The following is a 15,617-nucleotide window of genomic DNA, read 5'->3' on the forward strand; positions in this document are numbered from 1 at the left end:
CATAAGGTAATTTTATTATATAAGTAGTACTACTTATTAAAACGAGCTTAAATAAGCCTTTCTATCCCTTACCTTCTTACTAAATTTTAATATTTAACTATAGTAATAAATTAATAATATAGGAAATATTTAGTCTATTTTAAGTAGCTAGTACCTCGCTTACTTACTTATTAATATAAAGTCTGCGGATTTCCCTTATTACCTTTTTAACTACTTCTATATATTAAGTAATATTTAGTAATAATAGAAAGTTATTAAAATACGTAAAAAAGCTCTACAAATAAAGAGTATAGGGACGAGGCTATTTGAGCTAATTATATTATTAACTACTTTAATTACGGCCTAAAGTATAGCCTCCGCGCTTATTAATAAGTACTTATTTTAAATAATATTATATACTTTTTTAAGTACTACGTAGTATTTCTTAGCCTTATTAATACTATTATAAGCTTTTATAAGTACTTCTTTAACTTTAATAAATATAAATTTAATTAAAAACTTAAACTCTACGGCGCTAAAGTTCTTATTAATATTTATAATAATCTAATCTAGCGGACTAAGGTAGACGTTAATTTAATATAACTAAAGAGCTTCTTATATATACTTTATAGTTATATTTATAAAGAACCTTATTACTTAAAAAGAAGTAGTAGTATTAATAACGTAAAGTACTAGTTAGTTAGTACCCTTATAGTTTATTAGGTATATTATATTAATTACGATTTTATAGTTAAAATCGTAATTATTTTATAAAATAAATTTAAATCGGCTAGGGGTAGTACCGTTAAGTTAATATTATTAATAAACTTTTATAAACCTCTCGAGGGCTATAATCTCTACGTTATTACTAAATTACTAAAGTAGTTTTAAGAAATAGGGAACTAAAAAATAGCTAAAGCGCTAATATAAGCGGCATAATTTACTTTTTATTAAGTAATTAGTAATAGCTTTCTTATTATTAAGAAGCAAAAGCTAAGGGTATCTCTATTTATAAATAATAAGTATTATAATATCTCCCTTAATTAGTAAGTTATTAATATTATTAAAATATACTCTTAGCTTATCTATATCCCTTAAGTAATATAAAAAAGGAGTATTAGTTAGTAAGACGTAAAAAGTAATATTACTAAATAGGGTACTAATAATTATAAATATTAATAACCTTATAGGTTTATTATTACTAAACTAAATACCTACTTCGCTAGCTTTAAAAATATTAAAAATAACTTCGGATCGTTATTATTATAATACGAGGAGTTAAGGGTAGCCTATAATTAAGAATTCTATAGCGCTAGTATTAAGTATAATACTTTAGAAGTCCCCTAATAAGTACTTCTTATTTAATAAGAAAAAAGTCGTTAGTTCTATAAGCTTAGTTAACTCGTTAATAAAGGTAGTACTAATAAAGCTATACTCTATTACTTAAGTAACGAGGATATTTATAAGGGTTCTATTATTAGTAATAGTTATAAAATATACTATTAAGATCTAGACTTCGTCCTCGTAGTTATCTTTATAATTAAAATTAAGATTATTAAAGTATTAAATTATTATATTATTATCGTCGTTATTATTAATAGGGGTAGTTCCTTTATAAAAAATAAGGAACTATAAGTATAAGCTTAGTATAAATCTCTTATTTCTTTTTTTACTATTTTTATATTTCTAATATACTTAACGTCGCTCTTTTTCTAAGTACTTAGTTAATTAATAGCTAGTTTTATAATAAATAAAGTACTTTTTATTAGTAGTACCGTAGCTACGTTAATTTTACTTATTAAATCGGGTCTTTTTATTAAAGCTACTATAAGTACGGTTAGTTTAGTAAGTAGTAAGGACCTCTTTATTATAAGCCCTATTTTAAAAATATTACTATTACTTATTATAGTTACGCTCTCTTTCTATAATATTAATTAAAGTACTAAGCTAGTAATAGATATTAATAAATATAAGTACTAGGTTAAGTATAGTAAGTTTATATTTTAATATACTACTTACGTAATAAAGGAGCTAGTTATTTATATTAAAAATAAATCCTTACGTAATTAGCGCTTTATAAAAAATTATAATATAGTTAATAAGCGCTTATAAGATTTATTAATATAACTTACCTAGGTTCTTACGGATTATAAAATATTAATAAAAGTTATAGAGCTTAGTAAAATAGTTTTAATAACTTATAAATAGTTTAAAATACTCTTAGGTCCTTTAGTATATTATATTAAAACTAAGCGGGTTAAAAATATTACTAAGTTAGTTAAAATAGAAGGTTAACGCCCTTTTTTTAAGTATATTTAAGAAAGTACTAGAATAGTATTATTTACTAATTCCTACCCGTTAATATAGTACTTTAAAAATCTAAAACTTCTTATTAAAGATATCGTACTTCTTATTATTATACTTATTCTTATTATTATAAAACTTAGTAAAGTTAATTAATTAGTAAGTATTAAGTATAATATTATCTTTAGTTTTTATATCGAAGTATAGTATTTAATAAGATAGATTTTATTATTAAATAATAATAACTTTATTTTTTAATTCTTTTTCCTCTTTTTTTTTAAAGAGGTAGTAAGTTAATTAATTAGTAATAAGGCTAAAGTTATAGTTTTAATTATTTTAATTAAGCTAGCTAGATTTATATAGACTCCCTTATTATCTTTTTAGCTTATTAAATAAAATCGTTAGTATTTATTAGTTATAAGAGTAGTAAGTAAAAGAAGTAAGGATTATAATATAATATATTAAAATATTTAATACCACTATAATAAGCTACGATCTCTTTAAAAGTCTAAGTAAGAAAGTACTAAGTATTAAGGGTATTAGCGATCTTATTTACTATTTAACCGCGGTCCTTAATTATTAAGTTAATACCGTTATTTATAAAAAAGTTTTTTAGCTTTTTAAAAATCGTACTTTTTATTTTTAAAAAATCCCCTACTTCTTAGCTTTAAAAGTTAGTCTTAAAGTCCTTTTATAGCTCCTTACTTATTAAGCCGTTTTAATAATAAGATCTTATTATATAAAAAATAAAGGTATTAAGCTTTTTATTATTTATAAAAGTAAGTATAATATTAAATAAGCCCTATTAAGTTAGGTTAATATAATCTTATTAGTAAGTTAGAATTAGGTATAGTTCTATAATTTAAGAATATAAATAGGCTAAAAATAATATTAACTAATTATTAAACCTTTCTTACTTATTACTAAGGCCGGTAGTTATTATAATATATTTACGAGGTAAGTTATATAATAAAAAATAATCGTAAAAAGTAATTATCGTATTTTAATTATAATATAACGTTAGGTAAGTTTAAATAAGTAGTAAGTCGGTTATAGCGATCGTTTTAATAATAATAAGCGGGCTACTATTATTAGTTAGAAAATTCTTCTCCTTTAATAAAGTATATAAATAGAAGGTTATTAAAGTAAATAAAAGGTTATAAAAAAAGAAAAAAGGCCTTTTATAACCGTACTTTTAATAATAAATAAAGGATTCTATTAGTTACTAATTAGTAATTCTTTTTAGTATTTTTCGTACTTTATTTTTATTAGTTTAGTCTCGGAGCTTCTATAGGTTAAAAAAAGGTAGATTTGCTAATAATATAAAATAAATCCTTATTACTATTATTATTAAGATCTTTTTTTTTCCTTAGTATTTTAAAATACTTCGCTATCCGTAAAGAATACTTTGTTATTAACGTATTTATAATTCTAAAAGTCTTACTATTACTAAGCGCTAGTACTTTAGTAATTATTAGATCGATTTTTTAGTAGTTAATCTTTTTTTACTTATTATTAGTTTAAAATAGCGCTTAGCCATAATATATTCAAAATAGATTCCTCTATAAATAGCTTAATTAGAGGGAAATTAGTAATTATAATAAGGCTAATAAAAATAATATTAATAATAAAAGCGAGGTTAATAATAATAATAAAATAGTTAATCCTTTTATAGTAATAGCCTTAATAAAAAAGATTATATATAATAAAGCGCGTTCTTAATAGCCTATAATTAGTTAATTAGTTATTAATTAGTAATAATAGAGGAGAGTTAAAATAGTATAAACTAAGCTATTTATTATTAATTAGATAGATAGAACTAAATTAATAAATTAAAATAGCTAGTAAGATAGGTCGAAGCTATCTTTTTTATAATTATATCTTTACTAACTTACGATAGAAATATATATATAATTTAATTACTAATTAGTATTAGTATATACGTAAATAGGTTAGACCTTTCGGTTATAACTAGGTTAATAGGTTAGTATAGGTTTATTATATATATATATAGGAGGGGAAGATCGTGGGCAGGGCCCGCGATCCCTCTGTGGGTATAAGTAGGTAGAAGGGTCCGTCTGCACGGGCCCAGACTGCCTACCTACCTCCCCTACCTAACTACTTAATAGGGCCCTTTTCTGCCTCGTAATCTAATAGATAGACTTTGCCGTAATCATTTGCATAGAAGTTGATAATCTTTTCTGAAAATTAGTCAACGGCCAATTTGCATGGGCACGTGGCAACTCACGTTCACACGACCACAGCCATTATGCTAGATGATCTTGTCGGCTGCATGGTAGGCTCCTCCTCCAACAATCCAGGTAACGTCACCAGCTTTGTCATTCTTCTGAAGGATTTATGTGGCTTAGAAGTTCAGAACGTTCAAAGGCTTAAGGTAGAAGACTCACGATAGAGATGGCGTCCTCGCAAACATCTTCGAACCAGACAAATTCGATGTTGCACCCCCCTCCCAAGCAGTACACGCCCTCCCCGGCCGTCTTTCCAATGATGACATTTCGCAGAGTGGCACCCTTCTGCAAAACGAAAGCCGTGTCTTTCTCACCTAATGTTGGTACACAATTGTAAGTACGATTACGAATGCTACAACGTAAGGCAGGAAGTCTGAGTTAAGAGGAGGATTTTCTCAACCATACCTCCTTCCACCTGCTCTCTGCATGAGGTGGGGCTTCTATCATACTTGGCCCAACCGCCGTCAAACACCTCGCCAGATTTGACATAGATGGGAGCAGAAATTTGTTTGTTGGAAGTGGGCTTGGGCAAACCACCCTCATAACCCAAGCATGCCAAAGTCATGGGAAGGGCCCCGAGCAAGGCGCCAGTGAGGACTCCGATCTTGCTGAGCATTGCTCTAAGTAATGTTGAATGAAACTAACGAGAAAATCTTGAAGATATAGGAATCCTGGATTGGGATGTAGCACTCTCGTCCCCATGATGATTGCGGCAGGGACATTTTATAAAGAATTTCGGTACAGAAAACGTTTAGTCTCGACGCCTAGCGAGGGAGCTTCATGAGGGGGCCCGCATCGAGCAATGTGGCGTGCCTCAGGTAAGAATGATCCACACGTGTTGTATGAATGCTTGGTTCATTGATATACAATGACTTTGAGTCGCGGAAAATCTTCATGGCTGACAGAGTTCTTGGATGATCTCCAGAGCTTCCTTTTTCGAAGCCTTGGGACACGAAATTCACCGTAGTTGGCGCAGAAATTGGGTCCGAACTGAAAATAACTCTTTCCCTTGGCTTTCTGACACTGGGTGCTCACTGATAGTCCCACCAATTGAAGGAGACGAACTATGAGACAGCATGATAGACACGCCCGCTCGATGGTCTACGACCCGCGTTTGCTTCCATTCTGGGATCTAATACGGCCAATTCATGGAATCAAAGTACCTAGCTAGAAGTGGCTATGGCACATAGTATTTAATCAATATTTAGAGAAAATACTTTAACTGGAAGCGGCTTCACGAATTTGATGTCGAGCATGCAAATTCCCGAGTGAAGATGGGAAAATACAACACTCATTCACCTCGAATCTGGCTGAGGTGGCAGTTCTTTGAGTCAGCCAAATACTCTACACGAGGATGATGATGGAGCTTTGCGTACTCTGCACTCAAATTTCGGCTCACAAATACGAACCGTAATGTGATATTCCCATTGAGTCTATCGAACTGTGATACAAGTCGTCTACTAGGTTCACGAGTAGTATTATGGCTGGAGATGTCGCGCAGACACCATGAGCGCACCCCATAGTTAAGAAAGACCAACCGCGTGACAAGTATTCAGATTAAAAACTAGCTGAAATGCCTGAAATTGAGAATGCCAATTGCTTGGCTTGACTTTGAAAGGTAGCCAAGGCGGATTAGATGACAGGGGTGAAGCCGAATTCCGCCTTGGGGTAGCAACACTGTCGAGGGTCTGGAGAGGTAAATTCCTTCAGTATTACGAAGAAATAGATCATATGCCGTTCCGTCCGCGATGGGAAAACCATGGCATCTTGGCTGCATCGCAACGTGGAAACCTGAAATGTCCAGGGTCAAGGCGGATTGAGCGACACTCATCACCTAGATGGTTACCACAAGAAAAGAAGGTGAATTACTATTGTCAATGGGAGACTCGAAATCAACTGACTAGGGAGATATTGATACTTGAACTAATTGAAACTGATCTAGATACTTCGCGTTCATGCCTTAAGACAAGACGACTTCATACTGGAAGGTGACATGTCTGTAAGATCTGCCTTTAGAAGATCTTCGATTGCCAATGTCGAAGTGAATCTCATCGTGCCCTTTTTAGACTCTTGACATGATATAGGTGCACCACAACGGATTGTATATGTGTCGGAAAGACTTGTTTCCTGAGTATTGTCAGCCTAGCGCCAAATACACCGTCGGAGAAGATCGTTCTACTTACCTCGATCACCTGGAGTTTGGCTCGCCGCTTTGACTTTCGATTGCCTTCTCTGAGCCCTTGATCTTCGGCATTGGAGCTTTTGCAGACGTTGGTTCCTCCCACTCGTCTCCGATGAGCAACATACTATAGGCCTCCCAATACTGGAGGACATAAAGGCAAGGATAGAAGGCGATATCCAAGATGTCGACCACATTTGCGGTTTTGCTGCAAGCAAAAGGACCACAGACGGGTTCGACACAAGCTCTGAAGAGAAAGCCAGGGATAATAGCAGCAATTGCCAGACAAAGGACCACAATGCTGTAGGCCAGTATCGGCGGTGTTAGGACGAGAAGTCCAAAGAATATCAGGCAACAGGCGGCGGCGAACTCAGAAATTGAGAGCTTATTGTTTTCTGGTCGAGATTCCTGATAATTTAAGATAGTCGCATGAGCAACAAATGCAATCCACAAGACCGAGGTCAGTATTGCAAAGCTTCCGATGACAATGAAGGCTATTTCTCTAGAAGTATACATGGCGACTACCTCTTTCTGAGCGGTGTTGAAGTACAGCTGAACTTAAGTCTTGTTGGTCTGATGAAATTTGAGTGCGAGCACCGAAAAAATGGCCTTACGCTTCTAGAGTGATTCGAGGCAATGCCGTGGAAGAGTTTCAAGTGAATAGATATCGAGGTCAAAGCCAATTGAATAGAATCTAGACATGTATAAGTTTAGATTAATGTGTCTCCGTTGAATGCATCTGTTTTCGGGTACTTATGTCCGGTACCTTGATCGACAAGCACAAGCCTGACTGACGTCTGAGCTTCAAAATAAGGTATATTCACTAGGCCACCTTGATAGCCTCCTTTCCAGGCGGTCAAAAGCACTAGGAGACCTCAGTCGACAATAGTTAGGCTGAGTCCCATGACGTTGCAAATCTCCTATATAAACTGAAGAGTAGGATACAGAGAAATGAGACTTGCTCTTCCGCGAGAAGATTCGATCAAATGACATGTCTCAAAGGTGAGAAACACGCGTTTTGACATCAAACAATCGAATTTTCAATGCACATTCACCAGCCTATCCAAATAACTCAACCAAGCAACTTAAACAAGTCTAGTGACTCGGCAAACGTTGCCCCTTGGCTTGGAAGAGCTGGAGCCTTGATATTCAGGGTAAACATCAACGTTGCAATAATAACACGGCATTGCGAGCCATTGGATATGGAGTCGCACTCGAAAGGCCGAGCACGTACCCATTGGGCCATCGGGCATTACAATCTTTTGGCCAGAAGCGCAGTGACTCGAAAGCATCAAGTATAGGTTATAGAAGCTTACATCCAGTAACCATCTTTCCAGAGTTCCTTGCTATATCCCTCGGTCAATCGTTCGTCCTCGCCGTACTTTTCCTGCCAGCCGACGAATCCGCGATCGAGAACGTATACTGTCTGGGGCTCCGCAGATGCCGAGTCTCCCGCCGAGTCAGTAGCAGTAGTATTAGAGGCGAGATTCTGATCACGCTCTCGGAGATATCGAAGGGCAGCACTGGGTCCGCGTTGCTGCGACAGAGCGCAGTGGAATACGACCGTCTTCTTGCCTTCGAGGCGGCGCATGAGGGTGGGCATTGTGGCATCGAGACTTCTGGAGGGCATGTTAATACAGCCTTTTATATGACCGCCGAGGTAGTCTATGAAAAGAATACAGGTTAGCAGTGCAACCAAGCGGTTTAATTAGTTGAGGTCAAGGAAAAGGCTAACCATCGTCGCGAACGTCCACGACGGCCACAGACGAAGTGCCTGCAGCCTGTTCTGCCAAGAGTAGCGCGGAGAGTCTGGCAGCACTGATGCGCTGGAGAGTTCCAATCGTCGCCATTGTTCGTGGTCGGCGAAGAAACCTCGAGGAAATGGAAAGGCGTCTTCCGGCGAGGCGCGAGAAATAGCAGAGTGACGTCGGAACTTTCTTGAAGTTAATCGCGACAGCTTTGAGTTTTGGTGGGGAGCTTCGATGCGCGCGCGGGGCAAATATCCGTAAAGTCAGTATCCCTGTAGATTGTTGCGCAGCTATGGTGGGGTACCTTAACCCGGCCAATCCATTGTGATTACATAATGTCTGTTCTTGCTGCATGGCGGTCCATCAATTTCAAGCTCAACTTCTACTGAAAACGTAGGTACTTCGACATTGGACACGCTTGCGACGTTCATGGAGATTAGGACATCCTGCTTCATTGAAAACGCCCAATCAACCTCAAGTCAGTCGCTTCAGTGCTCAAACCCATACCGAGAGCCAGGGCTCAGGCCAGCAGCTTTTCTTCAATGATATGTGACGCATCTTCGGTCTCTCGGACAGTTTAGCAAGACAACTCCTCTCAACACCTGATAACATCGACGATTTATACATTGCCATGGTACTTAGCGATATGTTAGCCAGATATGGCTTTCGACAAGCAAAACAAGGACTGCGTAGTAGGTGGGCAGGCTTTACCTCTTGAGGCGATGATCTGCCGTGTGGTCCACCGGCTTTCTCCTCGTGCTGGCCCATCTTGCTCGGTTTCGGATCTCTCAATGATTGATACAGAGCATCTAAGAACCAATTGTTCAAACGAAAGATTGCAGATGCCCCAAATGAGGGATGAAATGCATGGTACGACGATCAACCAAGTTCTTGCCCGGGACTTGGTTCCCCGGCCCACCTGCCATCTCGGCCTCGGCGCTTGTTTGGAACGCCGCCTCCGATCCAGAATCATTATGGACTAAGCGACGCCCCGAAATTCTAGGCCAGAAACGTTCTTCTGTGCTACAAGCCAAGTGAGAATTCAGACACGAGAGCATTTGAACCTGAGTTTACGAGGCTATCATCATGATATTTTCTTTCCTGTGCCGGTAGGTACTTAACGTTCTGCTACGGCAATCCTCTGGTGGGTCGAGCTCTTCACGTCTCTGAAGTTTTCACGCTGCATGCCAAGGTTTATCGCAGTCAAAATCATGGCGGAATAAACTTAAATACAGTTTACAAGTAATGTTACTTAGATGAAGTCGGAAAATGGCTGCATTCGATATAATTCTAGAACTAACTCGGAGCGGGCGGCCCCATTAAACGGGATCTTTCCAGATAGACCTCGCCACATCTCTGACAAGGACAAGCTTTTTCCACATTCTGTCCTCAGTAATTACGCCTTGGTTGATACTGAAGCTAGCAAAGCCGCACTGAGGGCTCACAGCGAGTGAGTCTGCTAGAACTTCCGAGACGTCCCGTCTTTGCGCCTTTGCCATAACTTCAGCAGCCTCATAAACCCTCTTGATCAATGCCTCCTTGTTCTCAAGGTCTGCAACCTTTGTCGACACGAGGCCAAGAACTACATTCTTCCCTTGCGGAACAAATCTCAACGGATCAAAGTGTCCAGACACTCGAGGATCATCAAACTCTAGGTAGAACGTGTGGTAGTTGAGTTTGGGGAAAACCTTGGCGGCAATCCTTTCGTAAGATCCTTTGGCGAAAGAAGGCTGGCCAGGCATGTTGCCGCGACAAAGATGTATGCCCACATGCAAGTCAGGTGGTAAATCTCTCAAGACCTGGTTGTGTGCCCAAATGTAGAGGTCCAACAGGGCCTCAGGGTCGATGCCATCACCCCTCAGACCCTCCCTGAAGCCCTTTGTGACGAAGAAAGTCAAATTTGGATCGTCAACCTGTATAGATCTGAGACCCGCATCATAAAGAGCTTGGATCTCTGAACGAAATGCTGCCGCGAGGTCGAGGAAATAGTCCTTGTCAGAAGCGTAAACGCCAAGGGCAAACGCTGTGCCGTTTGCAAGGTACATGTGTTGCCAGGAGATGGACGGTATGGACATCTTACAGTCCTTCCAGCGTTCTTGAGGGACTGCCTTCTTGATCATCTCCCAGGCAGGAAGGTAAGCCGAATCTGTGAACTTGATCTTTCCCGTGGCGGGCACAGCGGAGAAGTGATTGTATCCCATCTTAGCAAGTCCGATAAAGGTAGGCAGGTTGGGTCGGAAGTCTTGGGGAATCCTGAGATCGTCTCTGACTGTCATTCCCTGAAGATTTTCAAACAAGCCGCTGAAGAAGATGGTTCTTTCATATTCGCCAGAGGTGATGGGCCTGACTTCGAGCTTCAGCTGCTCCTGAACGGCGTACTTGATTGAAGCAGATGTGGCAGCAGCCTGGTCTTCAGATAACTTGCTGTCATAGAAGCCCAGGGAACCCCTCTCCTCAAGCAGGAAGGCGGGCCGAATGAGTGAGCCGATCTGGTCAGCTCGGAAGAGGGGAGCCATGTTAACAGTGTTGATGATATTGAGGTCAAGATCTTCAGCCTTGAATCTCTGTCAATCTGCTGGACCGAACACATCTTAAATACGTTTCTTGTATGCCCCAGACCATGTCCCCTCTTGAGGGCTACAGTCCACCACACTGTGGAGAAGGGTGATATTCTTCTGGGCATGTGGGCACGGGTGATCCATTTCGACAAGGAAGAAAGGGCCGCTGAAGAAGATAAGCAAGTTTTCTACCTTGGTACTCTTTCGACCATTGGCCCAATGATCCAGGCAGGAAACAACCACGGATGAAGCAATATTGCCGGGGAGCATTCCTGTTCTGATGACTGAGTAGCAAACATGTTTGCTTAATGACATGCGTATTGAACCAACGGCAGTTAATGCGCGGAACAACCCTGCCGAAGTGCTTCATCTTTCCCAAAGAGGAATCTCACCTGTCAGATTTGTGTTGGTCTACGTTGGTAGCATTCTGTTGGAAGTCTTACTATTAATCCTACTCGGCGCTAGGAAGAATTCTTTCTGGTTATATCTTTCGTCTCACTCTACCAAAGTTCCATTTGATCCTCTAGATCTGACATCCTCCATTACCATCTAGGAGTGCGACTGAGATTGGTTGAAATTAGGCTTGAGTACGAAAGTCTGCATTCAGGCACCACGCTGCAGAGCGGCCCATAATATGCAAGACTCAATCTCTCGCCTAACCCCGTTTATACATGTTCTAAGCACATTAGGTAGACTACCCTCCTCCACAGAATGAAGAAACAAAATGCTTGCTCGGCGAGGCCTAAATTTTGAACAGACAGTTGGCTTCAAGCTTCTCGTCTAGAGTCTAGATCAAAAGGGCGGAATTCGAAACTGATGTTAGTCATCTAGCCAAAGGGAAAATAGAAGAAAGGAGCACTGCAACTTGAACGAACCTAATAGAAGCTTAGTTTCAAACAAGAGTTTAAATATTCTAAGCAGCAAAAAGTCTTCGGTCTCATACCTTACGAGATCGTTGTATCTACGTCTGTTTGATTAGTCAATCGTGAATCTGATCCGCTCAAAGTATTGGATGCTGATTATCGGATTTCTTGCGTGATCTTCAGAGGCCAAAGGTATTATTCGTATCCAAGGGTCTTGAGGTATATAATATTACTGTGAAATAAAGAAAAACTTCATGCATTTATTGATCAAGTATCTCGTGTACGTTGCTGGAGAAGGTTATCGCACTATTTGCCTACCCAGGCAGTCTTTCCCACTTCATGCCTACAACCCCGATGATGGAGATGACCGCGACAGCCATCGGCACAGTAAAAGTCTCTTTGAGAGCTTTGTTGTATGCTTCAATGACAATCGGGAGTAGATCCTTCGAAATCATATCTTTGAGATTCGTAGCCCCCATATCCGCAATAGTTTGTCCATCAAGTCCTCCTGTACCATGCAGATGCTTCGTTAAGCCATTAGCAAAGACGGTGTTCGCAACAGACATCAAGATAGCCGGCCCAAGGTTCTGGAACAAAGTGACGGCGGCTGTACCAGCAGGTATATCAGGAAGCGCGAGGGTTGATTGGACACCCATCATCGGCTGCTGGGATCCCAGCCCAATGCCCACACCGGCGATGACGGGGAAAGTGACCCATATACTTGGGCCAGTATCGAGCTCGAAAGTCGTCATCAAGCCAAGACCGATTGACCCCAACACGGTCGCTACGAGCATGAAAGGGTTGTACCACCCTGTGTAAGTGACCAGGTAGCCGGCGGTTAGAGCAGCGAGAACTTCTCCGCCAACATAGGGAACGAGCTTGATCCCGGATTCTCTGGCAGACTCTCCCTTGATAGCCTGGAACCAAATTGGCAGCCATATATCGGCTGTGTAGTAGGCTGCATCGATACATGCAGCGTAGAAACAAGCGAATGCGATATTCCGCATTTTCATGAGACGAGGAGGCAATGCGGCGTTGTCTCCTTTCCAGATTTCAACACCAATAAAACTGATGAGCAGAATACCAAAGGCAACCAACAATCCAATCATCGGAGCGCTGTTCCAAGCGAACTGGGATCCACCCCACTGCAAGGCTAATAATAGGCAGATCATGCAAGCAAAGAATATTGAGAGCCCGAGAATGTCAAACTCCATGAGCTTCTGCTTGAGAGTCCGGGGTTGTCCTTGGTCGGGTTGCTGCGGTGGTCGAAAGCAGAAGAAGATCAATGCCAACGTCGCAACTCCGATGGGTATGCTGACGTAGAACGCCCATCGCCAGGAGAGATGGCTGTCCGTCAACGCCCCCGAAATGAGGGGCCCGATGATGCCGCCGACACCTGAGAATGCGCCAAGAAATCCAGTGTAGACAGCACGTTGACGAATCGGTACACTGTGTGCGAGAACCACCCAGGCGCCGATAATGATGCCACTGCAACCAATCCCAGTGATGGCTCGTCCGACAATGAAAGCAATCGAGTTGGGGGCGCTTCCGCAGACAGCCAGCCCGATTTCTCTAAATGCGATGGCCACCATAAAGGTCCACTTGAGAGAAAAGAGTTCAAAGCATTTTCCGTAGACCAGTTGGAATGAGCAAAGCTTAATAGTATTTGTTAGTGAGAATGATGCGATTCATGGAAGTTTGGGTCTTACACTGAGCATGTAGGCAGAGCCATACCATCCAACATGTTGCAGGGAGTTAAACTGGTTCGTGATAGCCGGAATAGCGGTAGCAATGAGTGTCATGTCAAGGAAGACCAAGAAAACAGCCATGGCCAGTCCGAAAATGATCAAAACCAGCCTAAGGCCTTTGGGATACTCGACGACTGCATCATCGGTCTCGTCTGCGTTGGCTGCTTCTTCGGCCTCTAAACTAGGCTTCTCGACAGTCGAAAGTACATTGTTTATTTTATCATCAACGATGATTTCCCGTTCTCCGGCAATAGAAGCGCGGTTCGAGCTGCTAGAGGTTGACGGAAGGGAATCTTTCGCGCCCATCTGAATCATTGCCGTCTTCTCTGATTGTAGTGGCGCCATGGTGAGACATATGAATAGATTCAAGATTCTAAGAGAACCTTTCTGGGTTTCTTGAGTATATGTATAGAAAAAGGCTTGAGAGTACGAGGCGAAGTTTGCAGGAAATCGCGTCGGGAGCAATTACAGCCGAGTATCAAGCTGTCAGACATTCCTAAACGAGAGAGAACACATTTCCGCTTCCACTCTACGAACCACAACGAGGTGGCAACTTTCCACTGAGAGCCTGAGAGCTGATTGAAACAGACTTAATGCTCATGCCCATGGATCCTACACAAAAGGCTGCAACGCCCAGCATCCCGGCTAACGGGAATGCCAACCCGCAGAAAGTACGCGGATTAGCAAGACGTCCTCGATGATCTAGACCTGCAACCTGGACGAACCGGAGGGGCCAATCCATCAGCAACGATGCTCCATCGCTCCCATCGGCCGAGCATCCTGGATCCAGACATGCCCGACAGACAAAGGATTGGTATGTCTCCGGATAGACACCGGGGAAGCTTGGTTTTCAAGGGAAGCGCCTATTGCGGAATCTTAGGGCGAAATGTAGCAGTTCCAAGGCCTGAGGATAGCCTTGGGTCTGTGAACTCCTCTGTGTCATCATTGGGTTGACATGGGTTGCACAACTCTTAGCGTCAATCCTTGCGGCACAATATTCGTTCAGCCCATTTAGATACGAAGAAATACTCTCAGTCAGGCGTTCACCCTAGACAGAAAGATACCGGAAAAGGAAGCTGCTTACCAGCGGTCTCATCCTTCAACCGGGTCCATTGAGAACGTTTGAAAACCTGCACATCCGAGTGCATCCATCACCTTGATGAGGGAGTTGCTTTTTCAATTGATTGGTAGGATCGGACTTCCGAATCACATAAGTGTGGCCAGTCCTCACCTTCCGGAGAAGGCATAGCCTCGTAAAGTATGAGTCTCGTCTCCATATAATCATTTCGGTTGACAGATCCCATCTGGTTTCGCGGCTAATTCCAGGATTGATAAGCAGTGAGAAAGGGACTGAAACGTCCACAAAATCAGAGAACCAATCCCGCTTCCTAGCCTAGACAAACATTCAAAGAAGCACATGCCCCACTCTTGAACTGCGTGTTGCAGCTGCAATCGATCACTGCCGACATGGTAAGGCTGCATTGCCGTCTCATCTGAGATTCAAAGTGAGCCTTGCCGACTTCAAGTTTGATAACTTGTTTTGGTGACTAATAGTCCCGGCCGTTGAGCTTAGCTATGGATTGTGTTTGTTCAGCTTCCCAACCTAAGCAAATACCAGATAATTGCAAAGATGATTAATTCTGTCTCACAGGGTTGATCTTTACTTCCTGTTCCGTGACTAGCCTCTCTCGTACGTTAGCCTGTCGTCAATACATATCTCGCCCGAGGAATATGGCTAGATTGGCGCGGATGGATCAGCATCCTAACCGTCCCCTGAAACAGGATAGAGGCTGTACACATTCAAGGGAAAAAGTTCCTGTCATCTGTGCCCGATGGTCTCGATTGGTCTCCAAATTTTCAGTATCCTCTTTGTGTCACGAAACCTTCATATGGCGTGGATCCGAATCCCAGACTGCGGTGTTCCGGCTATCACGAATTCACGAAGCTGACGAATCGCCTACAGTCTTACCTCATTTCATGTGGTTAGCT

General features: G+C 40.8%; 6 protein-coding genes across 6 annotated transcripts; all 6 read right to left on the reverse strand.

The window, feature by feature from the left end:
* Window positions 1–984: 984 nt before the first annotated feature.
* On the reverse strand, window positions 985–1,185 carry CABS01_09751 (uncharacterized protein; the record flags this gene model as incomplete). The annotated part of the gene is made up of 1 exon (XM_060543108.1): window positions 985–1,185. A coding segment is annotated over one exon (201 nt), but the record flags the coding sequence as incomplete, so codon positions are not given.
* Window positions 1,186–4,555: 3,370 nt separating this feature from the next.
* CABS01_09752 (polysaccharide lyase family 3) lies at window positions 4,556–5,148 on the reverse strand (the record flags this gene model as incomplete). The annotated part of the gene is made up of 3 exons (XM_060543109.1): window positions 4,556–4,630; window positions 4,692–4,846; window positions 4,938–5,148. 3 exons carry the CDS (start codon window positions 5,146–5,148, stop codon window positions 4,556–4,558), a joined length of 441 nt encoding a protein of 146 aa, XP_060399807.1.
* A 1,572-nt stretch (window positions 5,149–6,720) lies between these two features.
* On the reverse strand, window positions 6,721–7,227 carry CABS01_09753 (uncharacterized protein; the record flags this gene model as incomplete). The annotated part of the gene is made up of 1 exon (XM_060543110.1): window positions 6,721–7,227. The coding sequence occupies one exon, from the start codon at window positions 7,225–7,227 to the stop codon at window positions 6,721–6,723; it is 507 nt and encodes a 168-aa protein (XP_060399808.1).
* Window positions 7,228–8,023: 796 nt separating this feature from the next.
* Window positions 8,024–8,561, reverse strand: CABS01_09754 (uncharacterized protein; the record flags this gene model as incomplete). The annotated part of the gene is made up of 2 exons (XM_060543111.1): window positions 8,024–8,376; window positions 8,447–8,561. 2 exons carry the CDS (start codon window positions 8,559–8,561, stop codon window positions 8,024–8,026), a joined length of 468 nt encoding a protein of 155 aa, XP_060399809.1.
* A 1,217-nt stretch (window positions 8,562–9,778) lies between these two features.
* CABS01_09755 (uncharacterized protein) lies at window positions 9,779–10,975 on the reverse strand (the record flags this gene model as incomplete). Its single annotated transcript, XM_060543112.1, has 1 exon — window positions 9,779–10,975. One exon carries the CDS (start codon window positions 10,973–10,975, stop codon window positions 9,779–9,781), a length of 1,197 nt encoding a protein of 398 aa, XP_060399810.1.
* A 1,219-nt stretch (window positions 10,976–12,194) lies between these two features.
* CABS01_09756 (MFS transporter) lies at window positions 12,195–13,973 on the reverse strand (the record flags this gene model as incomplete). Its single annotated transcript, XM_060543113.1, has 2 exons — window positions 12,195–13,535; window positions 13,590–13,973. The coding sequence occupies 2 exons, from the start codon at window positions 13,971–13,973 to the stop codon at window positions 12,195–12,197; spliced, it is 1,725 nt and encodes a 574-aa protein (XP_060399811.1).
* Window positions 13,974–15,617: the final 1,644 nt, after the last annotated feature.

The sequence above is a fragment of the Colletotrichum abscissum genome (assembly GCF_030869225.1).
Source record: "Colletotrichum abscissum strain IMI 504890 chromosome Unknown Scaffold_24.1, whole genome shotgun sequence".
Taxonomy (NCBI): domain Eukaryota; kingdom Fungi; phylum Ascomycota; class Sordariomycetes; order Glomerellales; family Glomerellaceae; genus Colletotrichum; species Colletotrichum abscissum.